At 52.8% G+C, this 20,392-nt stretch overlaps 2 protein-coding genes and 2 pseudogenes across 4 annotated transcripts in view; 3 read left to right on the forward strand and 1 right to left on the reverse strand.

The window, feature by feature from the left end:
• LOC102252948 (leukocyte immunoglobulin-like receptor subfamily A member 6) overlaps window positions 1-20,392 on the forward strand; it is a 105,516-nt gene that overhangs the window by 46,899 nt on the left and 38,225 nt on the right. Inside the window, exon 9 of one of the 3 annotated variants that reach the window (XM_014528113.1) lies at window positions 6,548-6,829. In XM_014528113.1, coding sequence (XP_014383599.1) covers window positions 6,548-6,829 — 282 coding nt within the window. Of the gene's footprint in view, window positions 1-6,034; window positions 6,094-6,547; window positions 6,830-20,392 lie in introns of those variants that run through there. The other 2 variants (XM_014528115.1, XM_014528118.1) reach the window with 2 other exon arrangements.
• On the forward strand, window positions 2,679-3,900 carry LOC102255035 (annotated as a pseudogene).
• LOC102255653 lies at window positions 12,290-13,960 on the reverse strand (annotated as a pseudogene).
• LOC102255950 (leukocyte immunoglobulin-like receptor subfamily A member 6) lies at window positions 17,925-19,025 on the forward strand. The gene is made up of 4 exons (XM_014528100.1): window positions 17,925-17,946; window positions 18,047-18,073; window positions 18,241-18,525; window positions 18,651-19,025. The coding sequence occupies exons 1-4, from the start codon at window positions 17,925-17,927 to the stop codon at window positions 18,989-18,991; spliced, it is 675 nt and encodes a 224-aa protein (XP_014383586.1). The 3' UTR covers window positions 18,992-19,025.

Consider the following 20,392-nt stretch of genomic DNA (forward strand, 5'->3'; position numbering starts at 1 on the left):
CCCTAAAATTAACTTAATAAACTTTACTTAAAGTTTTAAGTCTTAGTTAAACTATAGGTACATTGAATAAAACTTGATATCATACTTAATAACAATATTATTTATTGATAAAATTAAATTCCTTACAATTTAAGCGTACCCCCCGCGCTGCGTATCCAGCGGCCTGCCTGCACTGCATCTCTTGTCGCCCAACACCCCCCACTTCTTCTAATGCCACTTCTTCAAAATAGACTCGCGCAGGCTGAAAACCGACTTCTGCGCATGGGCCACGAAGTTTCAATCGCACTGTACATGCGGGCCCGCAAGAGGTATTTTGTGGAAGAGCCACAGTCAAGGGGCCAAAGAGCCTCATGTGGCTCGTGAGCCATGGTTTGCCGACCACTGGCATAGCCTTTCTGAGTATCAGGAGCAGATGGGGTTTGTACGTGGGTATAGCAATCATCCAATTCCTGCAGAGTTCTGAACAACACCGCTCATGGCTCAACTCACAGGGCTTAGTCAGGTGTGGAAATAAACCAGGATGGCTCCCACCAGGTCCCTGCGGCACTGACCCCACAACCACTGTAAGGGGTTGGGTTTTTGATGACGTGCTACATGAGCGGAAACTGAGACTCAAGAGATTGTACATTGAGGGTGAAGGTCACACACCTAATGGACAATGGAGGACTATTTAAATGAGAATCATCCAGCCAGCATGGCTCAGTGGTTGTGTATCATTCTATGAACCTGGAGGTCGAGGTTCGATTCTCAGGCAGGGCACATGCCCAGGTTGCAGGCTTGATTTCCTGTGTGGGGCGTGCAGGAGACAGCCAGTCAGTCATTCTCTCTCATCATTGATGTTTCTCTCTCCCTCTCCCTTGCTCTCTGAAAACAATAAAGAAATATGTATATATTTTTTCAAACTTGTTGGGGGGAAAAAAGGAAGAAGAAAAGTAAGAGTGACACTCCTGCAGCTGGATATGGGGCCCGCTGGGAGCAGGACTCCTATGAGCACTAATATGTGTGGAAGCTGTGGTTCGGACCAGCTCTGTCGGTTGCAGGCGGGGTCTCAGGGGACCAGAGGGAGCTCACAGCTGCCCTTAAGCTGAAGGTGTGTGAGGGAGATGAAACTGAACTCTGTCTGGGAAAGAGATGTGCTCCGTGTACAAAGCAAAGAGCAGCACAGAGACTCCTGGTGGCGAACAGCACAAATCCAGTCCCCTGGGGAGAGGGAACTCATGCTCATGGGGTCAGTGGACTGTTTATGCCAAATTGCAGAGAAAATGTCCTGCTAAGACCATTGGACACTGAATCCGTGTGTTGCTGTAACCCTCCAGGAGTTAAACTCACTGAAGAGTAAATAAATTACAGTGGATGTTCTCATGTAAAAAAAAAAATGGATGAAAACACCTGATCAAGACATTATTGCTCAGTTCACACAGATAGCATGTGGGACACATGAATTTAAATAAAGAGGGTTTTTCTCAACAAATCAAAGCTCTAGGTTAAATGACAGCTTCTTACTGTCTAGGACAGTGATGGCGTGAAGCAGGGGGTCCCTTGGGGGTGAGGACGACGGAGCCCCAACTCGCTAGGGCGTCTGCATGCACGACTCCAGAGACCAGGTTCAGTGACCCAGATCCGTTTGATTGTGGAACTACAGGGGTATATATAGCATGAGGGGACCAATCAGAGGGAGACACGTTGCTACAGGCGACCAATGGCTGAAAGGCTGGGGTACTGTGCACGTGGCTCTGGGAGTTTGTTCAGGCTGGCGTTGCTACTTCCTGGTGTGCCGAGGAAGCATGTCATGGTGGAGTGTGCTCACACCACTGCATCAGCCGCAGTGCTGAGACATACTTCCCGAGCTCTACGTACAATGGTGAACCGTTTGAGCTTGGAGTGTCTGCATTTTGAAAAACCCTAACTTAACTCTGGTGCCGTGTCACATATAGAAATTTTTGATATTTGCAACCATAGTAAAACAAAGATTTATATTTTTGATATTTATTTTATATATTTAAATGCCATTTAACAGAGAAAAATCAACCAAAAAAATGAGTTCACCTGTCACCTCTGACACGCGTGTCATAGGTTCACCATCACTGGTCTAGGACAAGCCATGGTCCCAGGGATCCAGTTCTGCCTAAGGAATGAGGGGCCCAGAGGGGGACAGTGACCCTGAGGCTTGCTCCCAGGAAGGAGGGGCTGGAGGCTGTGGCTGAGAAAAAGGGAAGTTCATGAAGAAACTTGTGATAGAAAGATAACACAGATAACTCTAAGAAAGATAACTCTAGGTCCATAGAAGGGACCTGTTTCCTTCCCTTATTTCCCTGCATTTCCCCTCTGTGCTCATTGTCACAGGGACATCGCCCTGAGCTGCACAGTGAGAGGGTGAGCGTGTCCCTGCTGATCTGAGCTCTGCAGGCCACAGGGACCCACGTCTTCCTGAAGTGTCTCCAGGGCCCGGGTGACACTGTCCATGGTGAGGACCACAGGGAGGTGCTGATGGACGGGCTGAGGAGGAAGGAGACCCCGAGGGGGAGGCTCTGACAGGGAAGGACGTGCCCTGGGTCACCTCACCTGCAAGGGGCGTCTCAGGAGGCTCCGGGTCTATTTCCTGCTTCACCATGAAAATGAGAGCCAGGCTGCTAGAGAGAGGCTGTGCCCTTCCCAATAGGCTGGTGACATGACAACCCTGTGATGGGGAGGATCAGCCTCCAAGTGACCACCACCCGTGCGTCTCTGTGTCCACACTGCTGGCCCCAGGATCTCCTCCATCTGCTCAGCTGAAGCCAAAGGGAGAAGACGCCATGACCCCCACCCTCAGGGCCCTGCTCTGCCTCGGTGAGATGGGAGGGGGAGGGGAGCCCTGGTCTGTCAGGACCCCAGGACTCAGGAGGCTCATGGGGAGGAGGGTGCTGCTCAGGGTTCAGGGCAAATCTCTCACAGGGACTCTCTTCCAGGGCTGAGTGTGGGCCTCAGGACCCCAGTGCAGGCAGGTGAGTCTCCCTGGGTATCCCAGGTCCCACTCCTCAATGGGGACAAGGGGCACCCCCAGGCAGCAGGGGCAGGATCTCTCAGACAGATGGGGGACACCTGGGACCGAGAGCTGGGGAACAGCGGTGCGAATGTCCTGTGACCCAGCCTCTGATTCCTTCCAGGGCCCCTTCCCAAGCCCACCCTCTGGGCTGAGTCAGGCCCTATGATCGCCCTGGGGAGCTCCGTAACCATCATCTGTCAGGGGACCACAAGGGCTAAGAAGTACCGTCTGCATAAAGAGGGAAACCAAGCACCATGGAAAACACAGAATCCACAGGAGCCTGGGGACAAGGCCAAATTCTCCGTCACACACATGACAGAGCGCGATGCAGGGAGATATCGCTGTTACTATTACAGCCCTGCTGGCTGGTCAGAGCCCAGTGACTCCCTGGAGCTGGTGGTGACAGGTGAGAGGACATTCAGGGTTCCCAACCTCAGGCTCTGCCCTCAGGAAGGGGGTCTGCTCTCAGGGTGTCTCCCTCTCACAGCCCAGCCCTGGGGGACATGAGGGAGGTGTGAGCCCATTTAACATGCTGCCCCCTCCTCTCCTAGGATCCTACAGTAAACCCAGCCTCTCCCCCTGCCCAGCCCTGTCGTGACCTCAGGAGGGAACGTGACCCTCCAGTGTGGCTCAGGGCAGGGATTTGACAGGTTCATTCTGACTAAGGAAGGAGATCACAGGCTCTCCAGGACCCTGGAATCACAGCCACAGCCTAGTGGGTGGTCCCAGGCCCTGTTCCCTGTGGACCCCGTGACCCCCAGCCACAGAGGGAAGTTCAGATGCTATGGCTGTTACAGGCACAGGCCCAGTTTTGCTCACTCCCCAGTGAGCCCCTGGAGCTCCTGGTCCCAGTGAGGGTCCCTGACCCTGTCTGCTGAGCTGGCAGCTCAAGGTTCTGTCCCCAGAACAATAATGGGCTGAAAGGGAGGGGGTGCTCTAGGGATGGTCACCCAGAGGAGATCTGCCTCTCAGACGCCCCTGCCCCCTCTCCACCCTTCCCCTCACCTGGTCCAGAAGGGGCCAGGTGGGGGGTGGGAGGGACTTAGTGAGGACTCTGTGTGAGGGGGGTTCCAGGGTTAACCCCAGAGTCTCACCCTCTTCCTGTCCTACCCAGGCCCCCTGGGACGCAGCCCCTCTCCCACGTGGTCCCATTTGCTCAGAGGGAGACAGCTCCCCTGGGCAGTTCTGAGCCTGAGGACCTAATGCCGCCCATGCAATAAGGTCAGGCTGTGTCCTAAGGTACAAGGAGATGGGGACAGATTTCAGGGAACCATGGGCGCCAGGGGTTCTGAGGATCGGTCTCCCACACCCAGGGAGTCAGGCCCACAGGGGGCAAGTGGGGGTCTTCATCGGGAGGTGGTGGCTGCCTCCACTGGGACAGGGGCTGAGCCATGTGATGGTTATGGATCCTATGAAGCAGGGATCCTCAAACCTTTTAAACAGGGGGCCAGTTCACTGTCCCTCAGACCGTTAGAGGGACGGACTATAGTTTTTTAAAAAACTAGGAACAAATTCCTATGCACACTGCACATATCTTATTTTGAAGTAAAAAACAAAACGGAAACAAATACAGTATTTGTATTTGCATGTGGCCCACGGGCCATAGGTTGAGGACCTCTGCTATGAAGTCTCTCACTCGGCCCCGCCCTTCCCCTGCCTGGGCTTGCCTGTCTGCACACGTTAAAAAAGGGAATCATGGCCCAGATCTTACATTTCCTGCCGGTTCTGACCCTGACCGCCTGGGAGAGGGGCCTCACAACAAAGGCCCCAGGAAATGATGTTATAGGGCCTGTCCCCTCTGTCTCAGTGACGGTGACACTGCACAGGGAGGGACAGGCAGGACAAGGGTCCAGGCACCCAGTCCTACCCCTCAGCTCAGGCTCAGTTCAGTGGAGGGAAAAGGGTGGATCAGCCCTGGTTCAGCTCCTGGCTCTGCTGCTCCTGCTGTGGGGCTGGGCGGTCCCTTCTCTCCTCTGAGTGTCGGGTTCCTGTCTGCTCATCCCTGGTCCCATCCTGCTCACAGGCTGCTGGGAGATGAGGTGACATAGGGCATCACAGAGCTCAGGAAGGCAGAACCCCCAGCCTGACCTTCCCAAGGGGGCATCAGGGCCTGCAGGGTGGGGATGGATCTGGAAGAGATTCAGAGTCCACCACGCACCCTGCCCCTCCTGTCCCTGCTGTGCTGGGGGCGGGTAATGGGGAAGGACTGTCAGCTCCAGATGAGACATGGACAGGCCCCTGCAGAGGAGGAGCCCAGAGCACGAAGCTGGTGTCTCCCTGGGAGGCAACATGATACCAGCACAAGGAACCCACAGTCCTGAGTTCTAGTCCCAACCCTACTCCTTCCAGGCTGGGTGACCTGGGGCACGTGATTAACCTCTCTGAGCCTCAGTGAAGTGGGTGGTGGGGTCAGCAATCCCTGGTGCATGACTGCTGTGAGGTAAGAGATGAATTGATGCCAGCGTGTGCCTCACACACAGTAGGTGCTCATTAAATGGCCATCACTGGCTCATTCTTGACGTCATGAGGGGATGAGGGCTCTCCAGAAACTTTCATATCTGATTTCTTTCCAGGAGTCGTCCCCAAACCCTCCATCTGGGCTGAACCAGGCCCCATCGTCACCAACGGGAGCTCTGTGACCATCTGGTGTCAGGGGTCTCTGCAGGGTAGTGCCTACGTTCTGTATAAAGAGAGGGGCTCTGAGCCCTTGGATACGAGGACCCCGCAGGACTCCAGCAACAAGGCCGGTTTCCTCATTGAAGCCACAACCCCATCCCACGCAAGGCTGTACCAGTGTGCATATCACACCACTGGGGACATATTCTCAGAGCTGAGTGACCCCCTGCTCCTGGTGGTGACAGGTAAGGGAGACACCAGTCCCCTCCCACTATGGGCTCCAGGTCACAGGCAGAGGGAATACAGTGTGGGCTCAGGGGACATCACCCCTCGCAGAACACACCTGGGGTGTGAGGGTGATGGTCCCTTTAACACAGACTCTTTCTCCTCCCTCAGGAGTGGGCGGTGCACCCTCCCTCTCAGCCTAGCCAAGCCCTGTGGTGGCCTCAGGAGGGATCCTGTCCCTCTCCTGTAGCTCACACTTCACATCAGGCACATTCCACCTGCTGAAGGAGGGAGGGGCTGACCCGCCCCGACACATGGAAGCAGAACCCAGGATGCATGCTGGGATGTGGCAGGCCATCTTCCCTCTGGGCCCCATGAGCCCCTCCCATGGGGGGACCTACAGATGCTATGGTTCTTCCAGCTTCTACCCCAACGTGTGGTCACAGCCCAGTGCCCCTCTGCATATCGAGGTCACAGGTGAGGGACAAACCCAGGTGCAAACGCATCTGTTTCCTGGGCCTAAAACGACTGTGCTGTGTGTCCATTGGAGCCCTGGGCTCATGGGGTCAGTGACACTGGCCTCTTGGGGACAGACCCACAGGAGAGATGCTCAGGTAGGGACATGTGAGACTTCTCACTGCAGCTCAGTGGGTGTCCCCTGGTGCCGCTGTTCCCTCCTCCCAGGTGTGCACAGGGAGCCCACCCTCTCGGCCCAGCCAGGCTCACTGGTGCTGCCTGGACACAGCCTGACCCTCCAGTGCCACGCGGAGGCCGGCTTTGACACATTCGCTCTGACCAAGGACGAGGAGCTCAAACCCCCCCACCGCCTCCATGGGCAGCACAGCCCCGACTTCCCCCTGGGCCATGTGAACGGCACCCACGGGGGCCGGTACCGATGCTATAGTGGACACCACCTCTCCTCTGTGTGGTCGGCCCCCAGCGCCCCCCTGGACATCCTGGTGGCAGGTGAGGAGCCAGCCCTGCCCCTGTCCTGAGGGTCTGCTCAGGGCTCTAGGCCCAGGGTCACCTGGGGGTGATGGGGTCCAGGAGAGGGACCTGGAGCAGAGGCTGAGATGGGCAGAGGTCTAGGGGAGGGAGGGAGAAAGGGGGTGAGGGTCATGGAGATAAATACACCCCCCAGGGGGGTGGAGATGAGCTGGGTGGGGTCACAGACAGAGTCTCTGGAGAAGGACAAGGTCCCTCAGCTCAGGGTCAAGGGCATGAGGGAAGGGGTGGCTCTCTACACATCACAACCTTCCTCTCCCCAGGAATGTACACACAACCCTACCTCTCAGCGCAGCCAGGACCCTCAGTGCCCAGGGAAGTGAACGTGACCCTGCAGTGTGGGTCTGAGATCTGGTTTGACACCTTCCACCTGCACAGGGTGGGGTCACTGGACCCTCCCCAGCACCTTCATCTGCAGGACACGTCTGCACCCTCTCAGGCCACCTTCACCCTCAGTCCTTTGACCTCAGGCCACCAGGGGACCTACAGGTGCTATGGCTCACGCAGCACCTCCCCCTACCTGCTGTCACACCCCAGTGCCCCCCTGGAGTTGGTGGTCTCAGGTGAGGAGCCTGACCCCGTCCTTTCTGTGCTCAGTCAGCTCACGGCCCTGTTCCTAGGAGTGTGGTTGACAGTAATAAACAAGGAGGTGGAGGAGGTTCCACAGAGCAGAGTCCAGTCCATGAGAGAGTAGAGACAGACAGGACCTCCCTCTCCTGAACCCATTTGTGATCCTCAGGAGAAATGAAGGGTATGGAGGGCGAGTGAGATGTGAGTGAAATGAGCAGGAATGTGATTAGACTGAGCAGAGAACACAGACCCCCCACAACCACCACCACCACCACCATCACCTCCTGATGTCTTCATCTCAGAATCTGGGTCCCTGCAGTCCCAGCCCCCACTGGACACTCCCCTATAGAGAGAAGCATCCTGCCTGTGAGCACCACACTGCACAGCCCCCTGTGCTCACCCGGAGGCCTCCAGGCCCTCAGTGCTCACCTGAGAACAAGGAGGGACCCTGCAGGCCTCATGGGGACCTGGGGCCTCCTGCCCGGACTTCGTGCATTCCCCTCTGCTCAGTGTCTCTGTGCACACGGGTCTATTATGGCTCTTTTTAGAGAATCTTCAGGCAATACTTCCGTCTATAAGCTCACAATTTAACTTACATTATGTGGAATCCAGATAGAAATATAAACATTCTATTCATGTTTTTATTGGTAGTAAATTAAATCCAGACATAAATCCAGACATTTGTTATGGAGAATAACTTATTATCTACACAAATTCTTCTTATCATGCACATTTTCAAATGAGCTTTATGAATGACCTTCAGAAGCATTGTGACAGCTATTTGTAAATTGAGTAAATGCACAGCCCACTTAGAGAATTGCACACCTAATATTGTAATTTGTGAGTAAGCGGTGTGATTCCCGTAGATTTTCTAAATGGTAGTAAGTGCACATAGGAAAGCTATTGTGTGGACATACTTATATCCTGACCTGTTAGCCTCCCGAATATTCTCTCCCTGTGGATTTTTTTCAGTTGGTCCCTCTGATATACAATTATAATCCCCAGCAGTCAAATGGAAAGTCACTTCTTTATTCCCAATGGCATACCTATTTTTCTCACTCCACGTCCCATAAGATGGAATGACGGACCAAAATGGACCACAGCTTCCCCTCCGGAAAACAGCTGAATTCACACCCAACATTATGCCAAGGAAAATCCACTTACAAATTTGCATTTTATGTTGAAAGCACTATTGGCCGCTTTGTTCCAATCTATTCTTCTGTTTCATTAGGGTTTACTAGGAAGGTTCTTTTCCTGACAGATGCACATCCCCCCATAATTATCATTTCTCTGACTTTTAATCACATGACACACATTACAAAAAATTCTTGGTGTCACCCATTTGGATACTAACACAACTGAGTAACGCTGATCATCCATGTGCATTTTCTGAATTGTGGAGCTGACATTTAGAGTTATTGCATGGACCCCTGCAACTAGAAGAGATCCATAATTTTGTTTATATCTCGGGTTTTATAGAAAATCAGTTAACAGATTGACATAATTTCCTACTTTGGGTCCTCACTCAATAATGAAATTAGCGGGATTTTCTCTGTGACTTAAAGTTTGTGCCAGAAGTGTGGAAGTCCTGGGTTATGACTCTCCTTGTACTTTGATATTTAAAAAAACTCACACCATTAGCATCCATATGCCCACATTTCTCAATGGGTAAATGTATCTATCACTGTAGTTATTCATATGTATAATTGTATAACAAATGAGTTAAACCCTAGCTGGTTTGGCTCAGTAGATAGAGGATCGGCCAAAGTACTGAAGGGTCCCAGGTTTGATTTTGGCCGAGGACACATGCCCAGGTTGCAGGCTCAGTCCCCAGTAGGGGGCATGCAGGAGGCAGCCAATCAATGATTCTTTCTCATCATTGATGTTTCTATCTATCTTTCCCTCTCCCTTCCTCTCTGTAATCAATTAAAATATATTTAATAAATAAATAAGTTAATAGAAGAATCAATAGATGAACAATTCCAGGTGACGATGAAAATGCGGAACCCAGAGAGGAGGGGCCTGGGCGGGGTGGGGTGAAGGAGACCCAGCCCAGACTTTCACCCCTTCCTGCTCCTGAGATTCAGGAGCCCCTGACACCACACCCTCCTCCATGGTCCCTGGGTCCCCAGCTGTTGAGAACGTGGGGTCTCTCAGCTGTAGGGGAACAAGCTCATGGGGTCTTGAGTCTCAGCCTGAACCACAGAACACCCAGCTCTTAGTTATTTCTGAATTGTGATCATTTCTTCTCTCACCCTCAGTTCTTGGGCACAGCTCTTACAAGGTGACTCAGAGCAGGTGCAGAGTTCAGACATCACTGGGATGCTGATGTGAAGGGGATGTGGGAGCCCAGGGAAGACACCAGAATGCCAGAGGTTTGGGTCTGCACTGACCTCTGAGACTTCTTTACCCACAATTCTTACTTTCCCATCCCCAAGACTACACAGTGGAGAACCTCATCCGGATGGGCGTGGCTGGCTTGGTCCTGGTGGTGCTCGGGGTGCTGCTGTTTCAGGCTCGAAACGACACCAGAAGGACCCTCAATGCAGCCAGGATGTGAACACAGAGGCAGCAATGCACCGTTCAGAGTGGGGGAGCCTTGGAGCCCATCTGATGACCCCAGGAGGTGCTGAAAGAGAATATGGACCATAATTGGGCAAACTGTCTTCTGAGAACGTGCAGGGGAGAAGACGTGGGTTCAGGAGAATGTGGGCCATGTCCCTGTAGAGGACTCCCCCTCCATCCACCTGGGTGTTCTCCCTCCCTCCCTGTCCTCATTGACTCTCCCTCATTGCCCTTCTGTTCTCACCCCGTGTGTGAGGATCTGTCCCACATGGCTGGTTTAGATTCACATCTATACACCCCTTCATGCTGGGCCACATCAGTCCCAACAAAATGTGGTATCTTCATAACCTTGGGATTGTTTATTTTATTCATTTTTACTTTTTTAACTATGTTTTTATTGATTTTAGAGAGAGATGAAGGGAGAGGGATAGACAATAGAAACATTGAGGAGAAAAAAACATCAGCTGCCTCCTGCCCTCCCCTTTTGAGGATGGAGCCCGCCATGCAGGCATGTGCCCTGACCTGGATTTGAACCAGTGACCTCCTGACTCATAGGTCAATGTTCAACCACAGAGCCTCACTTGCTAAGCTGTGGGATTATTTTTAAACCAAGAAGAACTTAGTAAAAAAAAAAAAAAAGTCCTGATATCCACATGGTCTACCAGCTAGCTCATTGAACATCTCCACCTCTCCTACCATCTCCATGAAGCTTGTTCTTTGTATCCTTACCTGGGACCATCTGATCACCTAGATTCCAGGTGGTTCTGTATGTTGGTTGCTCTGTAGTTCAGTTGTGATTTCACTGTGGTCATGGGAGGATTTCAGTACTTCCTTTACTTCCTTTGCTATCTTGAGCAGAAGTCCTAATATTTTGATAATAAATAACTAAATTTGAATTGTTGGTATCATTTTATTTAAGTAATGCATAAGGTTCGTTTTAAGTAGCTTTCAAAAAATTTTCCAGACCAGTTTTAAATTAATTCAGATTCATTTGTTTTATACATTTACGTGAATCAGTTTGGAGGTCACACATGCATTTCCTATAGGAATAGTTACCACCATTGGTAATATTGGTAAACGGGTCTGTGGGTCAATCACTAGCTGCCACTACAGCCGTTCCACCTGGAGCAACAGGACTGATGTGCTTCAGTGTTTCTACCAAAGGGTCACTGCTGATGCTGGCTGCACTGAAAGGCTCAACACCAGACGTGGCCACAGGGTCAGGAGAACATCGCCTGAGAAAGCTGTCTGGTGTACACGGATCTGAACCCTTGAAAGGACCACCTCCAAATAGATCAATTTCCCCAAAAGGATCATCCTTAAAGGATCACTGCCAAAAAAATATCAAACTGGAAACAATCCAAGTCTGTATTAGCACCTGGATCTGCCAGGGACCTGGATGCTACAGTCAGTGGGTCTTCCTCATTGGAGTGTCTGGCACTGTGGGATTCAGGAAAAACTTGTTCTTGGCAGCTGCATCGCCAGTGCATTCTCAGGAACCACCGCTCCCCACACCTGCCTTCCCCACACTAATGTCTGTGTGCCTGAGCTGTGCATATGTGCATATAAGGCGCCCGGTTAATTTCTCCTCACCAACCCAGCCCCCTCCTCCTTCCCTGGAGATTCCAGTCTGTTCCATGCTCTATGTCTGTGGATCTGTTTTATTCTTCAGTTTATATTGTTCCTCAGAATCCACACACAAGTGAGATCATGCCATACTTACCTTTCTCTAACGGGCTTGTTTTACTTGGCATGATACTCTCCAGGTCCCTCCATGCTGCCTCAAAGGGTAAGAAATCCTTCTTTTCTACAGCTGCATTGCATTCCATGGTGTAAATGTACCAGCTTTTTTACTCACTCATCTACTGATGGGCCCTTGGGCTGTTTTCAGATCTTAGCTATTATGAATTGGGCTTCTATGAACATGGGAGTGTATATGTTCTTTCTGATTGCTGTTTCAGGGTTCTTAGGATATATTCTGGGTGTGGGATTACTAGGCCAAATGGCAGTTCCATCTTTAATTATTTGAGGAAACTCCACACCGTTTTCCATAATGGCTTCACCAGTCTGCATTCCCACCAGCAGTGCATCAGGGTTCCTTTTCTCCACATTCTCACCAACAATTTCAATTTGTTGATTTGTTGGTGATAGCCATTCTGACAGGTAAGATGATACCTCACAGTTTTTTATTTTCTGTCTTTCTGGTGACCAGTGACTGCACCGATTTCATTGATTACTATGGATTTCCAGCTCTTTTCCTTTCCATTGCATTGAACTGATTTCCTGCTATGAACCATGGGGGAGCCACTGAGGAGGACCAAGGTGGCCCTGGCCTGACTCCACACTATCCCACAATTCTGCTGTTCCTTGCAGTAGCGACTCACTCTTCGCTAGCGTGGCCAGCTTTTCCTCAGAAGTGGAGATCCGTGACTCTTGACTAGTTCCTACAGCTTCCAGGGATGTGACCAGCTGGGTCTCCTCAGCGCATTAGGCTGACTTCCCTGAGTCCTCCTGCAGCTGGGCCTCCTGCTCATCCAGCCCATTAAGGAGACCCTATACTTGCTGTTTCTGGGCCTGTAGTCTTTGCAAATTAGCACTTGCCCTTTGAAGTTCATCAAGAACACCATGACCCACACGGATCTCTGTTGAAGAGTATATCTTCTGCCAGCTAGAGTGGCCCAGTTGATTGAGCATTAGCCTGTGCACCGAAAGGTTGCTGGTTCACTTCAAGTGAGGACACACACCTGGGTTGTGGGTTCAATCCCTGGTCAGGGTATGTGCAGAAGGAAACTGATCAATGCTTCTCTTTCACATCCATGTTTCTCTGTCTCCCTGCTCCCTCCCTCCCTCTCTCAGGTGAGAATTTTTTAAAAATAGAGTACCTTCTTTCTCCTTCAGGTCTTGTTTCAATTATTCATTTCCCTCTTTAGGTCAATGGTGTCATTTTAAAGGGCATCTAGCTCCTTAATAACAGAAAAATCTGGATCCTATGATGCTCTCTGGTAAATGGGCCCTGTCTGGTGGTGGAAGCATCTCAGGAGTAAAATTTTGAAGAGGATCAATGCCCTTTATTAACTTCTGATTGACTGAGTGAAAAGCCAAGGCAAACATATCCTTTGAGTGCTTCCCACAGGGTCACACAGCACCCAAAGGTAGGCTAGTCAGGTAGAAGCTAACCCTGTCTCCAGGAAGATCTCACAAACTTCCCATCCAGACACAAACTCATCCATGTCCTCGTCAGTTTCCAGGAAGATGCCATCCTCTTCAGCTTTTCTGCAGGGGATCCAACCCACGTTTTCCTCTTAGCAGGTGGCACAAGGCTGGAGACCAGGACATGGGCACGGGTGCTTCCTCCAATGTGCCCTTTACCAAGCACATGCCACCTACAGACTCATCTCCGTGAGCATTGCACCAGGGCCAACACCACTCAGCTCCCAAACGCTCCCAAGGGCAGCCACAGGCAGCTTAGAGGTGAGCAACACTGGTTTCCCTTTATCACAGACAGAAATCCACATACGGGGCTTAAAAATGATCAAAAATGGCACCATGTTTGGCCTTGTCTTCAGATTTTACAGCCCACGGGAGCCTTGATGCAGAGGTTCCACTGTCCAGCAAGGGACTTTGTGTGTCCTGAAATCTTGGCTCAGGAAAGCAAGGTTCAAGCTCCTCAGTGACACCTGCAATGCATTCTGGGTACATGCAAAAGGCACAGACCAATGAATAAGTCCCCTTTGCTCAGGTGGCAAAGGGCACAAATCCAGTCACCTGCCTTCTGGGTCAGCTAAAGTCCAAACCTTTCCCAGTGTCAGATCTGGGGGCCTGATATGTTCAGGAAAGCAGCAGCATCAGCAGCCACTACCCTCAGGGATGGCCCGCACTGCCCTGTCTGCAGCATTTTCCACATGAAGGGGTCCCACTTGATGACTGTGTCAGGGAGAGCTAGGCAGGCACAGCCATGGTGCCCCCATCCTGCAGGGGAGGGGAAGGAAGGACAGTCAGGCAGAGGTGGAGTGGAGAGAAAGGGGCAGGATCATGAAAGGCAAACCCTTGCCTCCTCTCACACCCGGGGATTTCCCTTTCCTGTCCATTCCTATTGGACAGTCCCCTCCCACACACCTGCTTCTCCACAGAGAGTCCCTCTCAGGGCTGTCCTGCAAAGAGGTGGGTAGTGGGATCTGCCCTGCCCTGTGGCACCCTCTCTCCCTAAGTTAGCATCCCTCACACTCACACCTGGACAGACGCCCACGCCCGGCTAGAATGGATTGAATCCATTTCAATCACAAACACAGGGCATGTGGCTCAGTGCTGACCATGGGCTGGGTCCATGGGCAGAGAGACCACAGTGCCCATATCCAAAGCATGTGGAGGGAGCAACCCTGCCCCAACTTTCACCCTGAGTCCAGATCTCCTCCCTGTGTGTGGCCACCCTGGGTCCCTCTCTTGTCCACACACAGGTGGGAACTCCACGCTGATGACTTCTGGCTGTACGCAGGCACAGTAGCCACTCAAGGTTGGCCCCCATTGTCTCTTCTGCTTCCCTCTCCATCCGGGAACTTCCACTTCCCTTTTTGGGCACTGAGGATGGCCACATGTTTCAGGAACAGTGTGCATAGCCTTCTCAGTATCAGGAGAAGATGGGGATTTGTACGTGTGTGTATAGCAACCATCCAATTCCTGTGGAGATCTGAACAACACCGCTCAGGGCTCACCTCACAGGGCTTAGTCAGGTGTGGAAATAAACCAGGATGGCTCCCTCCAGATCCTCCATGATCCCGCCAACCACTCTAAGGAGTTGGGTTCTTGACGACGTGCTGCATGAGAGGAAACTGAGATTCAACAGATTGGACGTTGAGTGTGAAGGTCAAATACCTAATGAACAAAGGAGGACTATTGAAATAAGAATCAGCCCAGCCGGCATGACTCAGGGATTGCGCATCATTCTATGAACCAGGAGGTCGAGGTTTGATTCTCTGTGAGGGCACCGGGCTCAATCCCCCATGTGCGGCAGGCAGGAAGCAGCCGGTCAGTTGTTCTATGTCTTCATGGATGTTTATATCTCTGCCTTTACCTTCCTCTCTATAATCAATAAAAATATACATTGAAAACAAAAATAAATAATAATTCAATTTATTCCCCAAATCGGAGCAATAACACACTTATTGTCACTGACTGGGAAGACAGGGGCCCAGGATGAGGAGGAGAGATCTTCATGAGGAACAAGGCACTGAGGGGAGTAGTGACTCAAAGGCAAGTTCCCAGGCCGCTGGGGTGGATGCTGTTGCAAGAAAGGGGAGTTGACCAGGGGCGGGGATAGGAAGAGAAACACACTCTGGAGCCAGAGGGGGAGACGTGTTTCTTCCCCTTATTTCCCTGCATTTCCCTCTGTGCTCATTGTCACAGGGGACATCGCGCTGAGCTGCACAGTGAGAGGGTGAGCCTGTCCCCGCTATTCTGACCTCTGCAGGCCACAGGGACCCACATCTTCCTGAAGCGTCTCCAGGGTCCGGGTGGCACTGTCCATGGAGAGGACCCCAGGAAGGTGCTGATGGACGGGCTGAGGAGGAAGGACACCCAGTGGGGGAGGCTCTGACAGGGTCACCTACCTGCAAAGGCATCTCAGGAGGCCCCGGGTCTATTTCCTGATCCATCATGGGAATGAGAGCTGAACATCTGGGAGACACTGTTGCCGTTCCTGTGGGGCTGCTGAGGTGACAACCCTCACACAGGAAGGGCCAGCCTCTCGGTGCCAGACCCTGTATCTCTCCATCCTGTGGCACCTTGGTCTCCTCCATCAACAGCCAGAACGAGACAAGAGACACCACGACCCCCACCCTCAGGGCCACGCTCTGCCCTGGTGCGATGTGAGGATTTATTTTCCAAGACGGCCTCTGGAATCAATAGAAAATCTGAAGCATGTGGAACCAGTCAAAATGTCATCTGAAAAGTGAAATCATTGCAAACCATTAACTCCAAGCCCACCCAGTATGCAGCGAGGTCATCCGAACATTCCCGGGACATTGGACACTGGTGTCATAGACACTGTGGCAGAGCAAATGCATTTAGAGAGGCGAGACGAACATCTGAGATGGATGTTTCCAGTCAAAATGCACACTTAGGGTTTCAACCTATAATTAAATGCAGAAAACTTTTGAAACTGTAAGAAGAGCCTGGCCACGATGGCTCAGAGGTTGAGTGTCGACCTATGAACCAGGAGGTCATGGTTCAATTTGCAATCAGAGCAGGTGCCTGGGTTGCGGGCTTGATCCCCAGTGTGGGGTGTGCAGGAGGCAGACAATCAGTGATTCTCTCTCATCATTAATGCATTAATGTTTCTCCCTCTACCTTCCTCTCTGAAATCAATAAAGATATATATTTTTTTTAAACTTCTTGGGGGGAAAAAGGGAAGAAGAAAAGTGTGAGTGGCATTCGTGCCGCTGGCCATGGGGCCCACAGGAAGTAGGACTGCTATGAGGACAAATATGTGTGAAAGCTGTGGTTCGGACCAGCTCTGTCGGTTTCAGGCAGGGTCTGGGGACCAGAGGGAGCTCACAGCTGTCTTTACACCTGAAGGTGTGTCTGTGAGATGGAACTGAACACTGTCTGGGCAAGAGATGTGCTCCGTGTACAAAGCAGAGCAACACAGTGACTCCTGGTGGCAAAGGGCACAAATCCAGTCACCTGGAGAGAGGAAACGAGTGCTGATGGAGATAGTGGATGGTTTGTGCCAAATTCCAGAGCAACCCTCCTGCTAAGACTATTGGGCACAGAATCCGTGTATTGCTGTAACCCTCAGGAGTTAAAGTCATTGAAGAGTAAGTAAATAATAGTGAATGTTCTCTTGTAAAAAAAATAAATGGAAGAAAACACCTGATCAAGACATTACTGCTCAGTTCAAACAGGAAGCAGGTAGGACACAGGTATTTTAAAAAGGAAATTTTCTTTAATAACCAAAGCTCTAGAGCAGTGGTGGGCAAACTGCAGCTCACGAGCCACATGCGGCTCTTTGGCCTCTTAAGTGTGGCTCTTCCACAAAATACAGACTTCTGCACACGGGCCACGAAGTTTCAATCACACTGTACGTGCACGCCTGCACGTGGTATTTTGTGGAAGAGCCACACTCAAAGGGCCAAAAAGCCGCATGTGGCTCGCGAGCCACAGTTTGCCGACCACTGCTCTATACCAAATCACGTCTTCTTACTGTCTCCAGGACAAGCCATGGTCCCAGGGGGACAGCGCTGCCCCAGGAACCAGGGGCCCAGAAAGGGCAAAGTGACCCTGAGGTGTGTTCCCAGGAAGGAGGGGCTGGAGGCTGTGGCTAAGAAAAAGGGAAGTTCATGAACAGACATGTGATACAAAGAAAACCCAGATTCTGGGGCCACAGAAGGCTCCTGTTTCCTTCCCTTATTTCCCTGCATTTGCCTCTGTGCTCATTGTCACAGGGACATCGCCCTGAGCTGCACAGGGAGAGGGTGAGCGTGTCCCTGCTGATCTGAGCTCTGCAGGCCACAGGGACCCACGTCTTCCTGAAGTGTCTCCAGGGCCCGGGTGGCACTGTCCATGGTGAGGACCACAGGGAGGTGCTGATGGACGGGCTGAGGAGGAAGGAGACCCCGTGGGGGAGGCTCTGACAGGGAAGGACTTGCCCTGGGTCACCTCACCTGCAAGGGGCATCTCAGGAGGCTCTGGGTCCATTTCCTGCTTCACCATGAAATCAAGAGCCAGGCTGCTAGAGAGGCTGTGTCCTAGCCTGCAGGCTGCTGACGGAACAAACCCGTGAAAGGAAGGACGGTTCTCCAAGTGACCACCACCCGTGTATCTATCTGACCATCCTGCAGGCCCCTGGCCTCCATCTGTTCAGCTGAGGCCTCCGGGAGAAGTCACCATGACCCCCACCCTCAGGGCCCTGCTCTGCCTCGGTGAGATGGGAGCGGGGAGGGGATCCTGCTCTGTCAGGACCCAGGACTCAGGAGGCTCATGGGGAGGAGGGTGTTGCTCAGGGTTCAGGGCAAATCTCTCACAGGGACTCTCTTCCAGGGCTGAGTGTGGGCCTCAGGACCCCAGTGCAGGCAGGTGAGTCTCCCCAGGTGTCCCAGGTCCTACTGCTCACTGGGGACACGGAACACCCTCTAGGCAGCAGGAGGAAGGATCTGTCTGACAGATTGGGGGGGGGCATCTGGGACTGAGAGCTGGGACCAGGGGTGGGAATGTCCTGTGACCCAGCCTCTGATTCCTTCCAGGGCTCCTCCCAAAGCCCACCCTCTGGGCTGAGCCCGGCCCTGTGATGCCCTGGGGGAGCCCTGTGACCATCTGGTGTCAGGGAACCCCAGGGGCTGAGGAGTACCATCTGGAGAAAGAGGGAAGCCAAGCACCATGGAAAATACAGAAGCAATGGGAGCCTGGGGAAAAGGCCAAGTTCTCCATCACTTACATGACAGATGGTGATGTAGGGAGGTATCGCTGTCACTATCACAGCCCCACTAACTTGTCAGAGCCCAGCGACATCCTGGAGCTGGTGGTGACAGGTGAGAGGACACTAAGGGGTCCCAGCTTCAGGCCCTCCACAGGGTGTCTCCCTCTCACAGCCCAGCCCTGGGGTACATAAGGGAGGTGTAAGCCCCATTTAACACACAGCTTTCTCCTCTCCTAGGATTTTACAGCAAACCCAGCCTCTCAGCCCTGCCCAGCCCTGTCGTGACCTCAGGGGGGAATGTAACCCTCCAGTGTGGCTCATGGGAGGAATTTGACAGGTTCATTCTGACTAAGGAAGGAGATCACAGGCTCTCCTGGACTCTGGACTCACAGCCACAGTCCAGTGGGCCGTCCCAGGCCCTGTTCCCTGTGGGCCCTGTGACCCTCAGCCACAGGTGGACATTCAGATGCTATGGCTGTTACAGGAACAGCTCCCAGGTGTGGTCATACCCCAGTGACCCCCTGGAGCTCCTGGTCCCAGGTGAGTCCCATTATTGTCCCATCCATGGATTGAGGTAATTATTGGCACCAGATACATTATTGGCATCTTTGTTGGGAGGAGAGCCCCATGTGAGAGGGTGGGGCAAGGGGTACTGGGCCAGAGACACACAGAGAGACAGTGAGACCTGGGGGCCAGGCCAGGAGAAGGAGTTAATGGGAGGAGCAGCCCCTGTAATTCATGTCTGGTCTCCCCAGGTGAGTCTGTGAAGCCCTCCCTCCTGAGCCAGCAGGGCCCTATCGTGGCCTATAGACAGAGCCTGACCCTCCAGTGTCGCTCTGATGTCGGCTATGACAGATTCGCTCTGCACAAGGAGGGGGGACGGGGCCTCCCCCAGAGCCTTGTCCTGCAGCCCCAGGCTGGGCTCTCTCAGGCCCACTTCCCCCTGGGCACTGTGAGCAGCTCCCACGGGGGCCGGTACAGATGCTACGGTGGATACAACCTCTCCTCTGAGTGGTCGGCCCCCAGTGACCCCCTGGACATCCTGGTGGCAGGTGAGGAGCCAGTGGGTTCAGTCAGGGACCCAGACTCTGCACAGGCCCTGCTGGGGGCTAAGTGGGTGAGGCCAGAATGACAGTGCAGGCCCCAGGGAGGGAGAGACAGTGAGAGACAGGGGGTGGGAGGGGAGAGGGGGAGACTCAGAGAAACAGAGACAGACAGAGAGGAGGGTCCTCAGAGAGAGGTCTGGTGACTATCAGGGCAGAACAAGGTGGGTGGGCAGCCCTCACCCTCCCTCCCTCTCTCTAGGATGGCTGCCTGACAGGCCCTCCCTCTCGGTGCAGCCAAGCCCCAGGGTGGCCTCAGGGGAGAACGTAACCCTGCTGTGTCAGTCACGGAGCCCGAGGGACATGTTCCTTCTGTCCAAGAAGGGGGCAGCCGATCCCCCCCTGCATCTGAGATCAGAACACCATGGTTGGCCGTACCGGGCGGAGTTCTCCATGAATCCTGTGACCTCAGCCCACGGGGGCACCTACAGGTGCTACAGCTCACACAGCTCCTCCCCCTTCCTGCTGTCACTCCCCAGTGAGCCCCTGGAGCTCCTGGTCTCAGGTGAGGGTCCCTGACCTGTCTGCTGAGCTGTCATTTCAGGGTCCCGTCCCGAGAACAAACATCCTCTGAAAGGGAGGGAGGGGCTGTAGGGATGGTCACCCAGAGGAGATCTGCCCCTCAGGCACCCCCTAACTCCACTCCATCCCTCCTTTTACCTGGTCCAGAAGGTGCCAGGTGGGCAGTAGGAGGGACTTAGTGAGGGCTCTGTGTGCAGGGGGAGGGGGGATGCTCCAAAGTCAGCCCCAGACTCTTCCACTCTTGCTGTCTTTCTCAGGACCCAGGGGCCCCAGGACCCCACCCAGAGGGTGCTCTTTGCTAAGAGGGAGACACTCCCCTGGGCAGTTCTGAGTCTGAGGATCGAATGCTGCCCA

This window comes from Myotis brandtii, unplaced genomic scaffold (genome assembly GCF_000412655.1).
Source record: "Myotis brandtii unplaced genomic scaffold, ASM41265v1 scaffold619, whole genome shotgun sequence".
Taxonomy (NCBI): Eukaryota; Metazoa; Chordata; class Mammalia; order Chiroptera; family Vespertilionidae; genus Myotis; species Myotis brandtii.

Coding starts and splice junctions, on each gene's coding strand:
- LOC102255950 (XM_014528100.1), top strand. CDS start 17,925: ATGGGAGCGGGGAGGGGATCCT. Junction 18,074..18,240: donor CAGGACCCCAGTGCAGGCAG/GTGAGTCTCCCC, acceptor GATTCCTTCCAG/GGCTCCTCCCAAAGCCCACC. Junction 18,526..18,650: donor CCTGGAGCTGGTGGTGACAG/GTGAGAGGACAC, acceptor CTCCTCTCCTAG/GATTTTACAGCAAACCCAGC.